Source organism: Lipophrys pholis (assembly GCF_963383615.2).
Source record: "Lipophrys pholis genome assembly, chromosome: 5".
Classification (NCBI taxonomy): Eukaryota; Metazoa; Chordata; class Actinopteri; order Blenniiformes; family Blenniidae; genus Lipophrys; species Lipophrys pholis.
The window spans coordinates 16,027,530-16,049,056 of NC_137628.1; the positions used below are offsets into that span (position 1 = coordinate 16,027,530).

At 40.2% G+C, this 21,527-nt stretch overlaps 2 protein-coding genes across 3 annotated transcripts; one reads left to right on the forward strand and one right to left on the reverse strand.

The window, feature by feature from the left end:
- The first annotated feature begins 2,914 nt into the window (after positions 1 to 2,914).
- On the forward strand, positions 2,915 to 10,486 carry LOC308109625 (ATP-dependent RNA helicase DDX39A-like). Of its 2 annotated transcripts, none has more exons than XM_080463320.1 (10): positions 2,915 to 3,018; positions 3,797 to 4,004; positions 4,624 to 4,751; positions 6,294 to 6,570; positions 7,170 to 7,288; positions 8,197 to 8,328; positions 8,438 to 8,547; positions 8,757 to 8,901; positions 9,123 to 9,270; positions 9,517 to 10,486. In XM_080463320.1, the coding sequence occupies exons 2-10, from the start codon at positions 3,797 to 3,799 to the stop codon at positions 9,531 to 9,533; spliced, it is 1,284 nt and encodes a 427-aa protein (XP_080319446.1). In that variant the 5' UTR covers positions 2,915 to 3,018; the 3' UTR covers positions 9,534 to 10,486. The 2 variants fall into 2 exon arrangements, with proteins under 2 accessions (XP_080319446.1, XP_080319447.1); XM_080463321.1 differs by having other exon boundaries at positions 2,957 to 3,059.
- Positions 9,614 to 17,243, reverse strand: LOC308109626 (CCN family member 1-like). Its single transcript, XM_080463322.1, has 6 exons — positions 17,022 to 17,243; positions 16,070 to 16,283; positions 14,101 to 14,348; positions 13,107 to 13,239; positions 12,044 to 12,225; positions 9,614 to 11,075 (listed from the first exon to the last, which is right to left on the reverse strand). The coding sequence occupies exons 1-6, from the start codon at positions 17,070 to 17,072 to the stop codon at positions 10,770 to 10,772; spliced, it is 1,134 nt and encodes a 377-aa protein (XP_080319448.1). The 5' UTR covers positions 17,073 to 17,243; the 3' UTR covers positions 9,614 to 10,769.
- Positions 17,244 to 21,527: the final 4,284 nt, after the last annotated feature.

Below are 21,527 nucleotides of genomic sequence, written 5' to 3' on the forward strand. Positions count from 1 at the left end.
TGGAGGGACAGCATGTGTAGCCAATCAGTGTGGAGATTTATTCTGCGGGAGGGCGGGCTCTGCAGGTGTCATACAGCGGTGTCGGATGAACGGGTTCATCTCTGTCTAGCAACAAAATAACTCCACATTACTTCAGGAATTCTCGTTTAATAATAAAACAATCTAACAGCTGCCAAACTTTGTTGGAAAAATACACACCAAAAGTGGTTAAAAAAAGTTAAAGTCTCACAATAGAACAACTCTAAGTTCATGAAGGTTGAACATTGTGTAGAATGTGAAGAGTATCCGGAGCAAAATAAAATTATATATAAGGTAGGGACAGGGACATCAAATGAGAGGAAACATTAATGACAATGATTTAAAATTAACTGGACAAACTTTGTCCAACCTTTGGGGTTAATTTTCAACCCGTAGCGGAGTCACTTAGAAGTAACAGTGTATACACGCTTATCAACCAATGGAAAAACATGTAAAACACAAGAAAAAGGTCTCAAACATGTTCCTCTACATCAAAATGTCAATAGGTTGATTGTGTCATGTACAGCACATAATATGTCCAAAAAGTTCAAGTAATAATGAGAACAGTCTTTGTTCAAGGGTACAAAGCCATGGGTCATCAATGAGTGCTTGTGTTGTTCAGACACATAGAGAGCAGTCATTATTCTGTGATGGGAATCACAGTATGGGTGCTGGAACACTTGATATAACCAGCTTAACCAGTTGAAAACATTGGTTGCCATGCAACGGTGCAAATTAAAGTTGTATCAAGCAAGAAAGAAAGTGAGTCAATCAAGTCAAGATCAATCAGGACAATCAATATAAAATAATTTCAAATGTTCTTATTAATACATATTTGAAGTTGTTTTGTTTTTTTTAGAAACCATTGATGAAGCTGTTCAAAACCTGTCCTTAAAACAACTATAAGATTCAGAAACAAATACTCAAAAAGATTAGATCTGATACACAAGTGGTATCAAACAATCATAAACAGTTTATGTGGAGGTATGGTTGTTTTGTAGGAAGTTTTGTAGCTTGTTGTAAATCATCAAAGTTTTTCAGAATATCTCCAAGCATTACACTAGTTAATAACTTACTGTAAATGTGTAGTATTGCATTATTATTGCTAATGCTTCCATCAAGTTAAATCCATTGCAATCATTTGTATTTCATAGGATTTGGGATTCACTCTGTAACATAACTGTAGCTGCAACTCTTTAAATTGTACACCTCTCTATTCTTTCACTGAAATAGTAGCAGCTAATTCAGAACCATATCAAATGTGAGTAAAGTGTCAAAAAATTGTGTCTATATATGGTATTTATTCTAACGTATGGACACTCATTCATTATCACTTACATATAGATTTATGTAAGGACCTTTGTACGAAATAAAGACTACCACACTGACATCAATCATCTGTTTCTTACACATTAAAGTTTGATTTGTGTTCTTAGTTTACAGTTGTGAAATCTCATTACTGAATGTAACTCTAGGTCTGTCCTCTGGGTGTTTTTTTATTTTTTTAGAATGCATTAACCTATGAGGTTAATTATTTTGTATCCAAACTCTTGTGTGAATAATAAAAGCACTGGAAAGAAAACAAGACATAGTGGATATATAAAGGTGATTAAAAGAGTTATTTGGTGAAGCCTCAAGCCAGACCACACAAACCTTTAGATCTGCTTGTTACATTGAATACACACCAATACCACACACATTATAGCTCCATCAAGGTGTGAGAGGTGAGGAATGACTTAACCATTGTAGATGAAATGCCACAGACCATTTACACTGTAAACTGTTTGAATTTTTTCAAAGTCAATTCCTTGTCAGATGGCTGATTGATCAGTGATTGTTTATGGTGAGTCTAAATCTATTTAGAATTAAAATTTTGTGATTGACTGTAGTGTACCTCCAGGGGTGAAGTTCTGACTGAGTTTTGAAGGCTTTGGCTCAATGATTGTCTGCAAAACACACTGTAAATGTTGGTAACCATCAAAACATGTGAGAGGAACTATGTCAAGCACTTGATGAGCTGTATCTTGATTCGTGGAGTCAGTGGATAAAAAAAGATTATTATACTATTACACAACCCAGGCATGAGTTTGAAGTCACTCCTTCAAAGATAAAGAAATCAAATCTTTCTCTGTCTGTAATAAAAACACCTTGTTGGAGCATGTATCACTATTGCTGTATTTCCATACTCATGTTACCATTTCATAAAATGCTGAAGGTTTTTGCTATTTTAATTCCAGTTAGAGTTACAATAGGTGCTATGTAATATCTTGGGGAACACAGCAAACAATTCTCAAAGACAAAAATTGTAATTGAAGTGTATGCTTTTTAATATAGACCTACTCTCTTACTGCAACTTTACATTTTGCTTATATTTGTATGAAAATCATGACGTTTTCTCTTGTGATCAAAAAGTATTTCTACTGTATTCTGATGTCTGACAAATCACATCATTGCTATCAAGTGGTCCATATGAATACTGCACTTCTCCATATAGTTGAAAATACTGTCAACAATGCTTAAGACTTTGCATTATTTTGGCACCTCTAATATTTTTACATGCATGGATATAGTACACACATGACAGGTATAAATAGATAACATAGAAATGAGCAAAATGCTGGTTTTCTCTGGCCTCTGTGACTCTGACCAATCACATCCACGGAAACTCGGCGTCATTCGTTTTACATGAAGGTGCCTTCATGTGCTATCCTGAGTATCGTAAATACGCAACACAACTCACTATCATGAACATCAAAAGTAAAGTTAAAATTAAATCTTTTCACTATAATTACATTTCCCAATAAATACATTCCCAACCATCGACTGATGTTAAAATGACGTTCCTTTTCTTAAAATTGATAGGGAAAATAAAGGTTTCCGAGGTGTTCTTGAACGCGGCAAGCATGTGTCTTACCAGTGCTCACCCTCCTGCGAACTGCGTGCGTCTCGGCAACTCGGTCGATTCATTGAAATCAGAGGGATATAAAACATCACAGCAAGGTAACCGCGGCGTTCTTGTACTTCTCACACCACATACCACTGTAAGTGTACAACAACGTCCAACACGAAACCACGGATCATTTCAGGATTATTAATTTGCTGCTCGTGAAAATGATCATCTCAGTCTTCGCTTTGGAAGCTAACATGCTAATCGCTTTAGCTTCACAGTGATACAGCAGTGCCCCTTTAAACGGCAACGTTTATCGACTAGTTTTGTTTTGCAACGGCTGAAATATATCGCATAAAATTCACGCGTACGTGGAATATTACACACAATTAATTTGGCAAAGTCTGACGCAGATACGTGTTTGTCGCCACGAGCTTGCTAATTAGCCAGCGTTAATGACGCCGTCTCCATTGTTGATGCGCGTTTTCTTTTGAGTGTGTTTGTGTATCAAACACCAAGTGTGGACGTTTCTGGATATTATATCTTAAACGCATTCAGATCACTCCAAACTCCTCATTCATTATGATAGGAGTGAGCTAACGTTAGCCAGTCATCCTTGAACATTGTTTAGCGTCGCTGCTTAGAGTTTACTTACATTTTCTCGTTTTTTTTTTGTTTTTTTTAACTATAAACTCTCAACTCTAGGGCCAGCCACAGGATGGTTGGTTTATGCAAAATTAAAAGAACATAGTCAACGTCAATTATCACTTTTTTGTGTGTTTTAAAGCTGTAAAAACGGCAGAATGTACATGAACGACAAAGGTGCTACTGTTAGAGTCTGTTGTTTATAAGGATGTCTTTTTTTTTTTTTTTTTTCCACCTCTTGTGCAGATGGCAGATCACGATGTTGATAATGAGCTCCTGGACTACGAGGAGGATGAGGAGCCACAGGGAATCCCAGAGAGTGGGACCCCAGCAAACAGAAAGGAGGTGAAGGGGTCTTATGTTTCCATCCACAGCTCAGGATTCAGAGACTTTCTCCTCAAGCCAGAGCTGCTCCGCGCCATCGTGGACTGTGGCTTCGAGCATCCATCAGAAGGTGAAGACTAGTTCATCTTTATCGTACTCTATGTAAGCTTAGTAAAGCCTAATCGGATGCTTCAACTACTCAAATGCCATGCCTTATATGGTAAAGCGATGAAGAGTCTGAAATGTATCCCTCTGTCACATCAAAAACACAATTTTATATATTATGTGACTTGAAAAGTGATCAGAACTTTATTCTATTTTCTAAAATGCATATTGGTTTTTTTACAAAGCATGTCTAAAGCTAAACAATTGGTGAAGTTAGATTCAAACAAGCTGAGACAATAGAACAATATTGTTGGTATTCAGCAACATGGTAAAATGATTCCCATTTCAGTTCTTAGTTTGCTTTTGAATACTTTAACAATCATTTGGAAGCTGGAATTGTTCAAATTGTTAAAACCAAAACAAAAACAGCTCAATTTGTACTTTTAAACAAACAAGAACGCCACTCTGGTGTTTATTTGGACTCAGAACAGTTCTATTGAGATGTTAAAGAGCACAGTGGGATGAGGTTTAAGATTCAAAACAGATGATACATGGTTACTGTTTACTGTCTTACAACACATTCTGATATTAACGAGGGACCTGAGATTGTTCCCGTTTTGAGTTGCTGTTTATTTGGCTTTCAGTTCAACATGAGTGCATTCCTCAAGCTATCCTTGGAATGGATATTCTGTGTCAGGCTAAGTCTGGTATGGGAAAGACGGCAGTGTTTGTCCTCGCCACTCTGCAGCAGATTGAACCTGTCGATGGTCAGGTGAGTTGCTACAAGTCGATATACTTCAATTTCATTTCTGTAGACTGACTGAGGGTTTCTCTTTGTTCAGTTCAATAATTACTTGATGTAATTGCCAAGCCTTATTCGTTCGAAAATACTTGATTGATTTCTCCATACAAAATTATTAGGTCAATAGAATATTTTTTTCAGCGTTACCATTTCCTGCCCAACTATATGTGCAGAGGAAAACCTCATGTTGGTTTAAAGTAGGGATGCACCAATACCCGATACCAGTATCGGGTATTGGTTCGATACCAGGCATGAGTACTCGTACTCATTAAAGTGCCACCGATGCCACGACACCCGATACCGCTTTACGGCAGCGCGCGTTGTGTATTCAGACCTACTGGGGCTGCTGTAGTTAGGACGAACACAAGGCATTGTGGGTATTGTAGTGTGTGTGTGTGTGTTGAGTTATCCTGCAGCAGACCGCTGGTCCTCCGTGTTTGTTCGGTGTGTACATAAATAAACGGTTAATTGGCTACTGGAGTCCGTTTCCTTGTTATGTAGGAAGATACACTGAAGACATAACGGCGCGGTTTATGACACTCCGCTGCAAGGCGCGGTGAGGAGCGTACATCGTGGGCGAGCAATGAGGAGCGGTCAATTCCCGCATCTCACAGCCCATGGAAAGCAGGACATGGAACTCAGTTTCTGAGATGAACACTTGTTGTATTTATTTGCCGGTTAGTTTTAAGTACAGCTTTGTGCTGGACCCGCTCCGCATAAACACGCTCGCTCTCTCAGGCCCTCTTAAAGGGGCCACGCATGCAATGTTTTGTAACAGTATAAGTGGCAGCGCCATTAAAAATGTTTTTTATTTTTTTTTATAGTAAATTTAAGTACTCGGTATCGGCGAGTACTCAAATGCAAGTACTCATGCATTACTCGTTTTGGAGAAAAGTGGTATCGGTTCATCCCTGGTATAAAGGAAGCGCTGCAATAGAGGTGAAATATGACCAATTTGAACCAATGCATCACAGTTAATCATCAGCACCACAGTTTTTATAACAGCTTGTACCTTTATGATCTTTTATTTCTCACAGAATTGTTTCATTTTGCTCTCAGTCCTGAATAATGTATCGTTCGGAATAAGACATGGCCCTGATTGGCAGACAACCCCCTGATTTACATGGCTCCCATTTAGAAACAAGTTTTACAGAACAAATCTTGTTTTTATGGACGTAGTGTTTCTATGAACAGATAGATGTATGCACAGACACATGACCATGCAAACATGCTGAACAGGGAAGATTTGCAGAACTTCTTAGATGTTTCCTCTGTATATGTAATCTATATTATATATAATAGTATAGGATAACTGCACCTTTTCAGTTTTGTAAAAAAAACAAAAAGCTTGTCTTAAAATCAGATCAGTACTGTAATGGATGGTTATTGAAAAATTTATGAACAAATTATATATCATAATTCCAGAAATAAGATTAAAACAGATCACGCAACGAAATGACTGGACAGGCCAACATCTTTTGCTAACATTTATAATTGTCCCATCCCCTTCAGGTGTCCGTCCTGGTGATGTGCCACACTCGAGAGTTGGCCTTCCAGATCAGCAAAGAGTACGAGCGCTTCTCCAAGTACATGCCCACCGTCAAGGTATCCGTGTTCTTCGGCGGCATGGCCATCAAAAAGGACGAGGAAACCCTGAAGAAAAACTGCCCTCACATTGTGGTGGGAACTCCGGGACGCACGCTGGCCCTCATTCGGAACAAGACGCTCAGCGTGAAGAACATCAAACACTTTGTGCTGGATGAGTGCGATAAGATGCTGGAGCAGTTGGGTGAGTGAGAGGAGCAAAAAGGGAGTTTTATGGAATGACTGCAGTTAGGAAATCTAACCGCATTTAATATGTAAACATTTCCTCCAGCAGGTGAAATTAGAATATATCTAATAAGTTTACATGTTTTTTTATTCCAAAGTGGGTGATTTCTATTACTTTAATCATTAGTTGATAAAAATGATTTGTTGGGTTTTGGGTTTTATCTTTGTTTTATTTTGTTCAACAGTTCCCAATCAAGCTATTGAGTTTATTCTCTTGGATTATCAGAAAATAACATTTATGATACATTTTACCAAACGTCTGTCTATTAACAGATACTTTGATCGATGGGTAGATAAATAACTGATCCCAGAAAAACTTAAAAAATCGTCATCCCTTCTTACATTATGAATGAAATCCAAGAACTGAATTCAAGACGGATATTAATGAATACTCTAAAAAATAAGACCTGCTATATATATATATATATACAAAGGTTAAAACAAAACAGAGACAGATAAATAACTAAGAATTAAATCCTCTCCTAATTTGTTGGCAAAGAAGATTCACACACACTCACGAAAGGAAAGTTATTCTGGATAAACTGTTTTGCTTCGCAGACATGAGGAGTGACGTCCAGGAAATCTTCAGACTGACGCCTCACGAGAAGCAAGTGATGATGTTCAGTGCAACTCTCAGCAAGGACATCCGTCCAGTGTGCCGCAAGTTCATGCAGGATGTGAGTTATCCCCTCCTGTCACACACTACAACAGGGGTGTCAAACATGAGGCCCGTGAGCCAAAGCCGGCTTGTAACGGGCTCCAATTCGGCCCGCCAAAACATTTCGGAAATTTCAAAGTAAAACATAGATTAAGGTTGTTTTTTTTTTTTTTTAAACAAACGAGTAGCGGACACAACACAACAGAACACTTAGACCCGAGCTGAGATGTCGACCATATTGTCAGAGTGAGTTTGTCATCAGCTATTGGAGAAGTTTTTTGGGACATGTCATTGTAATTTTTTGTTGAGATTGTTAAAATTTTTAGTAAGTGTTTGGTTTTGTTAAATAAAGATATCCATTTTTACTAGATTGGTATTAAGATGTTTAGTCAGATTTTTTTTTAAATGCTTTTTTCATTGATTTTATGCAATTATTAGCTCTAGTAAAAAAAGAAAATCTGGATCACAGTGCAAACTATTTCAGCGACTGAGAAAATATGTCATTACTCACAATTGACACGGCACCGGCGGCTATTCCCATGTTTGCTGAGATGCTTGCCGTTTTGATACTGCTTGGCTTAAAATGAGATTTTCATTCAGCTTTGTGTTTGAAACACGGTAGTGGAAGTCCACCACTGAGGGTTATGGCCGTGAGGTCTTGGACTTCATGCGGTTTACTATATTTCCCACTAAGTCCCCTTTAGCTTTGCCTACTTGTGGCTGTCTGTGTCATAAGTGGCCATATGAGAGGGGTATATGAATAATCCTCCTCTGTCAGCTGCGCCCCCCTCGTGGCCTCGCTGAGCTGCAGGAGAACAAACACCCAGACGCCATTTTTTTGTCAAAATTCACCTTCGTGTTTCATGCCGAGTTATGTTGTTGGTGTGAGCGAGACTGACGCCGGTCCCTCTCTCCCTCGCCGTGCAGCCGATGGAAGTGTTTGTGGACGACGAGACAAAACTGACACTCCATGGCTTACAGCAGTATTACTGCAAGCTGAAGGACAGCGAGAAAAACCGAAAGCTGTTCGACCTGCTCGACGTGCTCGAGTTCAACCAGGTAAACTGAGACTAACTGGCGTTATTTAGGGGACGAAAGTGCGATCCTTGTGTTTATTATCGACATAAAATAGTGCTGTATTCAGTATTGTTCTTGCTACTCCTGGCAGGTGGTGATCTTCGTTAAGTCAGTCCATCGCTGTGTTGCCCTGTCCCAGCTGCTGGTGGAGCAGAACTTTCCAGCGATTGCCATCCACAGGGGCATGGCACAGGAGGAGAGGTTAGTGCTTCTACACATCTAAAAAATTTAGAGTGGAGAATTGGTCACAACATTTTATCCGGAGTTAAGAATTAGTTACCGGTGTGTAACAGGCCAGACCTGGGTTTGGATTTCTCCCTTGGTTTGGTTTGTTTCCCGCGTCTTATCAGATTGGAATTACATCTCATTTGTGCCGTCGGTTCATCGTGTTCTTGCTCTGATGCGTGCAGGTTATCACGGTACCAGCAGTTCAAAGACTTCCAGCGTCGGATCCTGGTGGCGACAAACCTGTTTGGCCGAGGCATGGACATCGAGCGAGTCAACATCGTCTTCAACTACGACATGCCAGAGGATTCTGACACCTACCTTCATAGAGTCAGTTCAGATATAATATCATCATGTTTTTAGGTGTATTTATCTAAGCCCAAAAAAAATACAAACGTTTGTGGCTTTCACCGCAACATATTTTTTATGCTCAGCTGAAGTCAGAAAACTAAACCTTTTAATTTGAAAGTTTCCAAAATTATGTTCAAACTGTTTGGTTTTTTTTGTGTGGGAGCAGAGCCTGTTTTGAGCGTTGCCTTTCTTATCGGCAGGTGGCCCGTGCCGGCAGGTTTGGTACAAAAGGCCTGGCCGTCACCTTCGTGTCAGATGAGACTGATGCCAAGACCCTGAACGAGGTTCAAGACCGCTTCGAGGTCAACGTCGCCGAGCTACCAGAGGAGATCGACATCTCCTCCTACAGTAAGTGTATCTTTCCTCCACATTTGCTGTGAGCTTGAGCAGAAAGTTTCTGGTATTCAGTAACCACATTTATTTATCTGCCTATGTGTGACTTTTGTCCCTGGGGAGGAGGGGTTGAATTTGGGCTCCACCATGGACACTTTGACATATGAACAGAGAGGGGAGATGTGTGATGGAGCCTGGAACATCTCCGTTTAAAGACTCACTTTCCTCCATCTGAACCTCCCTTTGTTTTTCTCTTTGCAGTTGAACAGTCCAGATGACTCTGAAATGTCTCTGCAGTGAAGACTGTGTGATCGTGGTTGCTGTGTTGTGGAGGAAGATTGGGGAGAAAAAAAAAAAAAAAGAAAAAAAATCCTTTAATTCACCATCATTTTCCCAACATGTTTGTAGACAACATTTGTTTCTGTGTTTTTTTGCTGGGTGCCTGTTATTTTTTCTCTTCTTCAACCCATGAATATAGTGTTTTGGTTAAATAAAAGTTTTTATATCTAAAACAAGAATTTCTATGGTTACTTTTGACCGCAGTTGGATATACTCACCAGCAGGGGGAGCCATTGTCACAGTATGGGAACGCGGCGACTCTATTGAAAAGCTGCTGGTGACTTTGAAGCAGTAGGAAAAAATTAAACTGTTATAATGAAGTTTCACATGAAATTTGAGCTGGAATGTTTTGGCACTAGGAATGACTGACAAAAACCAGCTACAGCCACACTGTAGCATCTCAATCCATGAATGTATAAATGCAACAATAATACCATTGTGGATCAAAATAAATGTATTTACAGGAGAGAATACGATCCAAACAAAGTACATATTTTTGTTTAAGACATTTTTTCTAAAATGCATTTAATGCAAAAATAAAGAAATCAATCAGTTCAAGTCCTTGCTCGATGCTCACCAGGTCCAGGTAGACTTCCTTATCTAGAAAGGAAACCATGTCATTTGTTTTGAGTGCATGGCTGCAGTGCCATAAAAAAGCACATTAAATGTCTGCCTGTGGGTATTGTCTCTTTTCATTATGTAAAGTAAGAAACTCAGTGGAATTTTCAACTCAAACTGCATTATAAGTAGTCGTGGTGCATTGTGAGAAGTGAAGCCGTTACCATTACCAAAGGCAGAGTTACAGCTAAGATAGACAAGGTGATTTTGTTCTTTGTGCATTGCTGACATTAGAGTCCAGAGTTTCAGTGCTAAATAAAGTGCTTTGTTGCTCTAAAGTGTTTCTCCTCTCAGGCTGATCTGAGGCCCTCGGATCCTCCACACCTGAACCTGTAAGGAAGTTCTGTTTCGGGGCTCTAATTTAAGTCCCACGTCAGTTTGAACAGTGATCGATCCAGTCTGGTCAGGAAAAGTACAAAATGGATCGCCTTTATGACTGCAACCAAAACCAAGGTGGTCTTTTCCGCCCGTGGTTTTGGAAGTCGGTGGCTGTCAAACACTTTAAGGGCCCCTCGTCTCAAAGTTCCTTCTTCCTCCTCTAAACGGGCTCCCGGGTACTAGTCGCTGAACTTGTGCGTGTCTCCGTACATCCAGTGCTGCGGAGGGAGGGCCACATCATTCAGGTGACCGCAGTTCTCGCTGCATTTGCACGACTGGATGAACATGGCCGACCTCTGGAAGCGCTCGCCGTCCGGGCACACGAAGCTCACGGGAACGGTGCGCGTGCGGCGCGGCGAGCAACATCGCCCGTCCGTGCACACGCCGCAGTAGTTGGGCCGGTAGAGGCGGACGCTCGCGCATTCTCCGTAGGACAGGTGGAGGGGTACGGGGGCTTTGTGGGTCGGCGAGCAGCTCTTCCCTTTCTGTTGGATGTAAATACAAAGCGTGTCATGGTCTGGATGTTGTGAACTGTTGTGCCTGATTGGCTTCAGTAATGAAATTCACTAAACAAGTCAGAAGTTAAAAAAAAAAAAAAAAAGAATCTAATAAGCTTTCACTTTTTAAGCCTATCTGCACCGTCCTTTTACATAACAGCAGATTTAAGCAGCTTTACACTCAAACTCATTAGTTTCACATTAAAGCGACCAGACTTCCTCTTGTTTTGCCAAAACATTGACTCAGAGGGGGGATTATTTTTAGATTTAAGTGATTAATTTTCAGATTTATTTCACATTTGAGTGTCCTTCTCTGTTAAATAAACCCACACCTCTGATCGGTCTTGGCGCTGGAGCTTTTAACTCAGCAGAGCAGAGAAAGGAGCCCTTAGTGTGTGTCCAACACCAAGGATTAATATAGACACACCACTTCCCTGGACTCTGAGTACACAGATGAGGACTAGCTATGGACAGTTGCTTGGCAGGAATGCCGGGGGTGGGGGACTATATTTAAAAAGGCGCCTGGCTGCCACCAAAACACTGCTGTGTAAATCAGCACTGCCTCTTTCCCACTGGATGTGGAGCTTCCCGAAAGCCCTGTGAAGATAATCTCTGTTCTTAAGCTCGGGATAAAGATGGCTTTAGCACTAAGAGCATATTTACCCAGAGCCAGAACATCTAATTTTTCATTCTTTTCCTCTTTGCTGTTCAGATTTTGACGCTTTTCAGCCCCTGCCTTTTGGCTGAAACAGAAACCAGGAAGGCGTTGGTCTTTCCCCTTTTCAGAAAAAGATATACGACTTGAAAATATTCCCGATTGTTAAGCGTTATCGGAATACAACAAGGTCTTGCTGTACAATAGATAAGTTGTCCTGATAAGCAGTTGTGTGATCTCTGTTCTCAGTCTGTGTTTGTCTTTCTGTCTCTCAGTTCATGTCGGGTTCAGATCAGCTCACCTTGGTGGGGAGCGTCGGGCTGGCGCAGGGTCGAACGGTGCAGATTCTTGTCTCCCTCTCCAGTTTACACTGAGGATTTTGGTTGGTGATGCGTGAGGAAACACCCATCCCACAGTTGCGGGAGCACTGGGACCAGTCGGTGGTCTGGGTCGGACACGTCTTCGCCTTCAAGTGGTTCCACTCTGAGACAAATGTTTGGAGACGAGAAGGAAGGGGGGAGGAAAGAGGAAACTTGGGGTTTAGCAGGAATGAAGAGAGAACCCCGGTGTAAACTATACTAGTGCTTGATTAATATGACATACTTTGAAATTCTCTTAAAAGTATAGGTACATAGTAGAAGTACTTAATTACAGCAGTATGAGTGTGATTTGTTACTTCCACCCTTCAGTTCGAGACCTTATGAAATAACAGTGACATGTCAATATACAAAAGGAGGAAAAGAAGAATGAAAAAAATAATTTCTGAGAGAAATATATCAAATGTAGTCTCTCAGACTGTGCTGTTTTTCATTTGAGGCTTTTTCAGGATTTGGTTCCAAATGAAACACCTCCAAAATTTAATGTACGAGTGCTGTCTTTGAAGTTGACCCAACTTAAGAGAAACTTAAAAAAAAACTTCAAGAGGATTAAGATATTTGCACCTTTTTTCTAAAAAATGTATCCTGCCTTTTCCTTAAAGTCCGCTGGGATCATGTCCAGCCTCAGAGACACTGACTAGAATACATTTATTTCTGTATGTAAATATTTCGATTTTGGAGAACCTCTCTTGATTAATATTTTGCATTGTGTTTACAAGGGGCTCAGTCACCCGTCTATGTTTCACAGCAGCTCCACAAATATAGACATTGTGACATTTACCGTGAATGAACATCTACTTGTATACAGCATTCTACCGCTTCAGCGGCCTCAACAGTTTCTACACGATCTGTCACATCTCGTCTGGTAACTGCCGCCGTGTAAGGCGCTCACATGACCCAGGAGAAGCTGGAGGACAACATACACCTGAGTACAGTCTACAGCAGTGAAATAATCTTAGATGTACATAGTGTGTCTCTGTGTCTCACCAGGCAAGTGTTTGTAGCCGTGCTCACTTTCCCAGCTGTCTGCAAACTTGTTGGAGAGGAGCAGCTCATTTCCGGGATGTTGGAGTGTGGGATGGTGCTGTGGACCGGGCAGATGTCGTTGAGGTGGAGGCCCCTATGGTAAGAGAGAGGAGGAGAAGAGGTTCGTCATTGCTATAACCGTGTCTCTCCCTCTCTCTCTTTTCTGTACTTTTCATACTCTTACACCAGAACAACTTGATAGTAAGAGGATACAATAAGTTACTCAGACGCAAAATCAGTAAATAGACGCGGTTTCATTCAAAGAACATTAAGAATTAATTGTACTAATGACAGCAAAACAACATTAAACGCAATCATACATTATGAACACAACCTAAAGGCCTTCATACTAAAATTGGAGTATCAGGAGAGCCAATTTGGATTATTTTGTCAGTTATTCCTACATTCATAACATTTCAACAAGAACATTTTAGGATTAATAATAATAATGATATTGAAAAAATAAAAAAATCTATTGTGATTGTGACTTCCGGTTAAAAAAACAAATAACTTTTTTCTCTAAAATATATTAACATAAACAGATGTTGTATGTTTGATTTGTGAAGATTTGTAACCCCACATTTCTAAGAATAAAGCAAAAAAAAAAGAAAAAAAGGCTTGAAATATTTCAGTTTATGTATAGCGAAAAGAAAAGAAATCTATAAATCTATAAAAAAAATCTCTGGTACTTTGACAGGTTGAATTTAATTATGGGAATAATTGATTTCCTTTTTTAAAGAGTTCTTTCTTTTTAATTTACAACTAATCTATTGCTATTTGTGTGACCAAAAGACCTAATATGTGACCTTTTCCATGTTCCTCTGCTTTTTATAAGGAGAATATCACAGTTGCAGACAATGAACTGAACCTAAACTAATTACCAGTTTCACGAGCTATTCTTCACTTCTAAATCACCTACATATCGAGACTTTTGTCGTCACCTGACTGAACGAACCTGTTTCTTTAGTGGAAGGCGCCAGGTGCCTCTGTGGCAGTCGACGCTGAAGCAGCACTGGCCGGGCTTCCTGACCAGACGGGGGTAGGGGCAGGATGGCGAGGCCGGTGGCAGCTTGTTAGTACAGAGAGGCGCACAGCCCACCGCTCCATCGATGCAGGTGCACTGATGTTTGCAGCCGGCACGGAAACTCTCGCCATTCTGATAAATCCTGCCGTTGTACTCACATGTGCGTCCTTCAGATTTAGCTAAGAAATAAGAAACACAGATTGTCATTCAGGCAGGGTATCGCCCTTGGTCACATCAAGTCACTCACTTCAGAATCACCAACTAGCCCCAAATTGTTTGTTTTTGGACTGTGGGAAGAAATGCAAAGTGGAGAAACCTGAGAACACACGGGAAGAACATGCAAAATTCACACAGTAAGACCCCAAGTCGGATTCAAACTGAGGCTTTCGTGCTGCGATGCAAGAACTGCTGCATCGCTATGTTGCCCTAAAACCACAGGAAATCAAGGCGGAGAGGAAAACCTCCCTTCAGAAATACAATCAGCTCGTTTGGTTTGTCGTCAGTAAAAATAAAGAAAATAAGAATAACACCATCTTGGAGTTGGTTTGGAGTTGATATAACTAATATAATTTACTCCAGTGCTGAGGGACTATAGGTTAGGCTAGTTTTTTCTTCAGTGTCTGAAATATGCAGACACTGAAAAATTAATCTTAATCTGCAATAAAGAAGAGATGCTTAAAAATGACAAAGCTCTAATCAGTGATTACTGCAGAATCTTTCATTTAAGACAGTTTGACACTCATCAAACATCTTTAGCCGGAAGTTTGCAGAGTTAAACTTTTTTCCAAGTCCTGGCTAATTCTACATTTATATGAATAATCCATCAATAATGTTGGAGAATACAATAAAACAGACAAACAAAAGAAATGAGGTAATATTTCTATGATAGACTTTGCCTTTTTTTTCCAGACCCATATGTAAGTCTCTATAACATTAGGGTCATTCAATAATAAATGAATGGTCAGATGTGGCCAGTGTGAAGTTTAAAAACTCTAAAATGTGACAAAACTTTTCAATAATAACAACTGCAGTACGAGTATTCACTACTTCAGCAGGTTTAACGATGTGGAAAAATTCCTGAAAATTTCAAGCACCGAGTGTGAATAGTTTAGATGTAATGACTTCCTCATGCAGCCTTTTGGAGCCATTCGAATTTCCTCCAAACAGTAAAAAAACAACTTCAATACCAGCTTGAAAAATCCCTTCCATGTTTTTGATTTAAATTGCAAGTTCAAGAATGCAATTGATTATGATTTGAATTGTTTTCTAACTAAATAAGTGAAATCAGTTTTTCTGTGTTTTTACCCCACAAAAAAACAAAAGAAAGAAAAAAAAAAAAGAAAGTGTACACGTTCTTAACCGCAAAATAAATGTGTTTGAGCAGCAGAACCCTTCAACTGTTGTGGAAAAGTTCACAGTGACTCAACATAGCAACAGCACACACAATCACACAGGGGATTACTTCGGAAGAAAAGTGAGCAGAAATAAGAAAATAGGATGTGTCAGACTTCTTGTCTCCAAAGGAACCAGCTATTCATAGTTCGTGGGGCAGCACTGGCGTGGTACAGTCGGACAGAGTATTTTTATCTCTGAAACCCCCGTCGCTGTCATAAAACATCCACGACTCATTAAAATGCCCCCTGTGCTGTCCCCCGGATGTCCAAGGTTACATGTTGCTCAGTCACTGAGCTGGGAATACTTTTTTCTCATGACCTTTTGGCTTTTATAGCACATCATACCAGCTATAATAACTATAATTTCAAGATGCTTTTCCATGCACTACTTGCTGTGACTTGAGCAGGGGAGCCAAATAGAGGCCCAGAATGGCTCCAGATTGCAGCTATTGTTTTTGGTTACATTTCCTCTCTCTCCCAAAATACTCAGTCCTTCTCACTCTCACCTCGACAGATGCCCCAGGCCAGGGTCACGTCGTTGCCGTAATTACACTCCAGCCCTTTGTGGTGGTCGCAGGGCCTCATGGGGCTGCAGTCCTGGTTTAGCTGGGCAGCACACACCTTGCAGCACCCACATCTGTCGGGGACAGTGCTCACGCCTGGAGGGCAAACCGGGGGCTCGGCGGCGCACTCACACTCTGCTGGGCAGCCAGCAGTCACCTGGAGGGAACACATGGATCAAACTCACGTTCATGCTGGTCAGGGGAAAGAAAGTAAAGAGACAAAGGCTGATTCACATTGACGCTGTCTGCACTCCAATAAGGATGCTAAGGTCATCCTTCCAGCATTTTCTATGCGAGGAAATGAATGGGTACATTCATTTCTGACTTTGTATTTTATTGTACACTCCTGATGGGTTTGTGACTTATTTTGAATTCTTCCCTGCTGGCCAGTCATCCCTCACTGTCTAGACAGCTGAGGGTTTGTACCAAGTCCCCTGCTGGCTTGTGACTTGACTCATAGCTCAGCACTAGAGCCAACATGTTCGACTTTGTTGGAATCAACATGCACTGTGCTTTAGGACAGTGGACATGAGTCGACACGCTGATCCCCTGGAAAGATGAGCATTTTCACAGGAACAGTGGTCATAATTATACAACCAGACGATGTGCTGGCAGTGATGCGACTCATTTCCCAAACATTTGACTTCACCACGACTTTGTCAGTGCAAAGAAATACTTCTCACATGCAGTCACACCTGTAATTAAGTTAATCTGATGTTGGTTTCACCTGGTAGTGAAATCCCTTTTATACCCAGAAGGTCAAGGTTTAATTGCATTGTCACTATCGAGAACTTCACCAGGAAACACACACATTAAACGAAGATCACTCTCAAAGCCTAACCCTCTGAAAACAGACATTAAACGCAGCCACATGAGCAGGCGAGAGATGTCTTACCTGTGTGGTGACAGCTGTTGTCAGTACAGTCATGAAGAACAGAAATGTCATAATTAGCCAGATGACAGCTTCAATAAATACAAAAAAAGTAGGTCCTTCAGCCACAATCCACTAAAATGGTTGTTGGTCTTAAATAGTTTCACAACAAGTCTTTATGTCTTGTTACATTGGACCTTAGTCCGTTTTCTTCTTGGATAACTTTCTAAAGTCCAATTTATATCCGCTGTGACCCTCCGTCAAGCCCCGCCCCCTCTCTTTAGTGCTGGCCAATCAGCGTGCAGGTAGGGACCTATGTGGCTTCAAAGGGCGTGGTTTCCACGAGGGGGAAGTTCGCTCTGATTGGTGGGCAGGTTTTGGAACGAATGAAGCCATTCATAAAAATGCAGGGCCGGTCTCTATTTGTTTTATGAGTTAAAAATTAAAATGCAACAGCCGCTTTCGAGTCACACTTAGTCACATTCCTTACTTTGTGGCCGCTATTCTCCGAACACTAAGTAAATATATTCAGCTGGGCCAGACAGCACGGTAACAATAATAATGCCTACACTAATTTTGACTTAGGACGGGGTTGAATTGGGGTGTGGGGGGTGTAATCGTTGTGTTTTTCCAGACCAATGTAGGTGCCAAGCCAGAAAATTAAAGTGGAGTGTATTAAGCAAATAGTGAGATAATAACAGTTGTCACGGAGAGTGAACACACCTTTCTTTGTCCGTGCCTGAGAAAATATGTTTCCATAGTTTTCCGAGGCAGGCTTTGATTGTTTTGCTCCATCTTGAATTCAGGTGGGCTGTCTGTTCCTCACTATTATTTCTAACCGCATGGTGCTGACATGGGAACGACGAGGATATGATCACTTGGAAAGAATGGCCGAGTCCAGGTTGAAAGCGGGATTATTGTTTTTAAGGGCAGCACACATGAGGGTTGGCCTCCCCTCCTCCTGTCATCTTATTTTCAACCACAGATTTCCAGCCACACCTGCCCCAACACAGAGACCTCTTATGATGAAAGAATGTGATAGCTGGAGGTTTGGAAAGTTAAGACACTGCTATGAATTGCATTTTGTACCTTTAAAGTTCTCAGACCTGAAAAAGTCCCATTTTCAAATGATTTCTTGCATGGGCATTTTTTTTATTTTTATCAGATACACAGGAAAATATTGGTTCTGGTGATATATTTGTTAGCCTCACTCTCATTCTCTTACTGATTAGGTTCTGGCTTGATAAATGTTGTTTTCAGATTTAACCTCCAAATTAACAATCAGACAGACTAAAATAAGCTCACACTCCATAGCATGAAAAATGTTTATATTCTTCACATAGTTGCTTGTTGTTCCTGAAAAAAAAAAAGTCCCGCCTGATTTGCCTTCTGTATTACTTTATTCCTTTTAGTGTGGAGAAAAAAACTAAGAAAATGGCCCTTCTAGAATGAGTAATTTCAAATTTTTGGGAAAATGAATGTGTACAATAGCTTTTTTTTCCCATTATTTGTTTTTACTAAGACTGCCTGATAAAATAAGTTTGTAAACAGCAAAAACAACAATAGAAAGTTTAGGGCAATATAAATATAAACTTGTGTCACTGAGGAGGACGTAGACTACCATATATACATTCAGCACCAGTTTAAAAGACGCACTTCAAATAGCAAGGTCAAGACCTCATTAACAAATAGCAACTCCTCACAGCCAGAAACTTTAAGTAGAAAGACTTTCACAGCTTATTCGTAGAATTATAGGCAATTATTTTCTTAAAACCCTTTTCATACTTCAAAAAAATGTCCAACATAAAACAGAACAGAAGTTACAAGTTTTTGTAGACAAATGTGAATGGAACATTAACATTTATTGCTTTAGCTTATTGTCACTTTAATTAAACCACCAAACTAATGAGTTTCCAACGGATCCTCCGAAAAGTCACTCACTGTAAAGCCTTTATTGCCCTTTCTCACTGAGTTTCATAAAAAAAGAAGAAGTGTGAAACACTTAATAAGACGTCATGAGCAATAGAGGAGAAAACAGAGGAAATCTGGATCGGTTTGGGGCAGGGCAGGTGGGGTAATCATTAACTCTGGTGTTTTTGATGGGAAGACATGTTGTTCTCATGTCTGCGTCATCAGTCAGTCGGTCACCTTACTCTGGACATGTTGTAAAAATGCAGCTGTCAACGATCCTGAGTGAAAAAACAAAGTCAGTAGAAGTGCGTGTCTAATATGTATTATAACTCTGAAGCAGATCTGTGTTTAACCTGTATTTCCTTTTTGTCAATCTTTGTTGATGACTGGCTGGTTACTCCCAACAGTCAGCCTGTGTGTTGTGAAGCCACCAGCCTGATTCGTGTTTGACTGAAAAACACCATAGAGAGACTGAGGACTGGAGTCATGACTTTCAATTTAAAAAAGGAAACCGCGTCAGGAAACTGTCAGTCATAGCCCTCTAATGGCGTGACCAAAGAGACAAAGTCACGGCCCATCTATTTTAATCCTTCGGTGGTCATGGCGCAGGGGCAGGGGGGCTGTGAAAATCCTGTGACTGCTGCTGTTTTCAGCCTTTCCACCGATGCTAAACCGAAGAGAATCAAAGGGACAAACACTTAAACTAATGTTGTGTGATGAGGCAGCTTCAGCCAGACAGGAAAGTTATTTGCTTTACGTGACTGCTGGACTGTGAGAACCTTTATAGGGATTTTAGAATCGGTTTGTATTGTTTTAACAGTTCTTTGGTCAGTTATAAATGTCTTTTAAAAAGCCAATGTTCTCACAGTAAAATTAAAATAACTTTTTTCCCAATTGATAATAAAACCAGAGTCTACTAGACAAAAGTTGGGCTTAAATTAGATATGAACTCCAATATAGTTTTGCCATGATAAGTTACTTACATATGAAAAAACACAATACCCATATACTATCTTGTAAATGCAGACCTATGCCCCCTTTCCACTTCCAGTGTGTTTAAATACATCATGTGTAGATTATAGACAATTTAAAGACAGTAAAAATCCTATAAGCATTTTATTTCACCATTTCAAAATATATTTAAACAATATAGTGCATGCATTGAAATAACAATAATTTTATCCTTATTTGTGCCCTTTTTTTCTATCTGGTTAATATCATACATAATTCAATTCTGGGATTTTCGCTTCAATATTTAATGTTGATATCAGAAACGATCCATCTGATTTATTGAGAATAGGGGCGGCGTCAGGGATTCATTTGGAGCGTTTCCAGGCCAATACCAGGCAGATGTCAGGTTTTCTACAGGAGGCCCAACACGGATAGATGGACGTCATCTTGTTCTTAGATTGTGAGATTTGAGTTTTGGAACTAATCAGGAAAGAAAAAGGTAGAGATAAAATACAATGGCACACAGGATTCATGGGAGAATGTTTCTTTTCATTGCCTATAGTTTCCCAAAGTAGGGAACCGACCTCTTAAAGGAGCTTTGTTAACTGCAGAAAAAAAAAAGATCAATATTAAAAGGAGATTAAATAAAATAACTTTAAAGTGCGAGATTTGGCCAAAGGGACAGCTACGGTTTACAGAGTTTGGGGATTTTTACATTTTTTTTTTTAAATCATCAGTTTTTTTACTACCTTCCCAGAGCCAGAGACTAATGAATGCCCCAGGGCAGCCTTCATAAAAAAAATTTTGTCCATATATATTTGGTGTCATCTTCACTTATGTCAACCAGGAATTTTTACCCATATTTGGCTTTGCAGGCTCAGTTTTAAAGTCTTTGGCATTAAAACGATAATCATAATCCCACTGGAATTCCAAAATTTAGTAAAGGTAGATGTGTAACATGAGAGGATCTGATGGGCCACCTTTTCAGAAACTTTCCAAACTGTCCCACTAGGAACCGGTAAATTAACATGTAAAAGAAGTAGTTTGACCTGAAAAATACAATTTATCAAACAGAATAGTCATGATGCTTGTATTTCAATTGGAAATATAAGAAACAAGCACAATGTAAGTAAAAAAGACCAATAGGTTAATTTATGGAGTTGTAGTATGCAAGTACTACATTTTGGAAAATGAAAATATTTGATCAGAACTTGTATTGAAGTGCCTGACCGGAAAAATAGCAACGGTTCCAAAATGTACCAGTCTCATACGAACACAGCAATATAATATACAGGGCTAAAAAAAAAAAAAACACGTCAGAAGCTGAAGGCCACTCATTATAAGTGTTTTCCTCTCTCACATGGCTGAGGAGGTACACGCTAGATGTAACACGATACAGAAAAACACATGACGAGAGACCCAGCTTGATGAGAAAGGTCCAACGTGAGAAAACAGGGAAAGTTCAGAGGAAAGAACAGTGAATAAGAGAAGGTGTGAGAGTGGTGAGAAGAAAGCGGCAAAAGCAGGATTGCAGTTCGAGGGGTTTGGGTCGGGTGGGGGGGGGGGGGGGGGGGGTTGACAGGTGTTTCATGGTAAGGGTGTTTGTTTTTTCAAGAGGAGGAGTGAGCAAGTTTCTGGCCGGTCTGGTCCGCCACGATGGGGTTCCCG

Coding starts and splice junctions, on each gene's coding strand:
- LOC308109626 (XM_080463322.1), bottom strand. CDS start 17,072: ATGACATTTCTGTTCTTCATGACTGTACTGACAACAGCTGTCACCACA. Junction 13,240..14,100: donor GCCTTCCACTAAAGAAACAG/GTTCGTTCAGTC, acceptor CTCTTACCATAG/GGGCCTCCACCTCAACGACA. Junction 11,076..12,043: donor GCCCGACGCTCCCCACCAAG/GTGAGCTGATCT, acceptor TACATCCAACAG/AAAGGGAAGAGCTGCTCGCC.
- LOC308109625 (XM_080463320.1), top strand. CDS start 3,797: ATGGCAGATCACGATGTTGATAATGAGCTCCTGGACTACGAGGAGGAT. Junction 4,752..6,293: donor TTGAACCTGTCGATGGTCAG/GTGAGTTGCTAC, acceptor CATCCCCTTCAG/GTGTCCGTCCTGGTGATGTG. Junction 6,571..7,169: donor TAAGATGCTGGAGCAGTTGG/GTGAGTGAGAGG, acceptor TTTGCTTCGCAG/ACATGAGGAGTGACGTCCAG.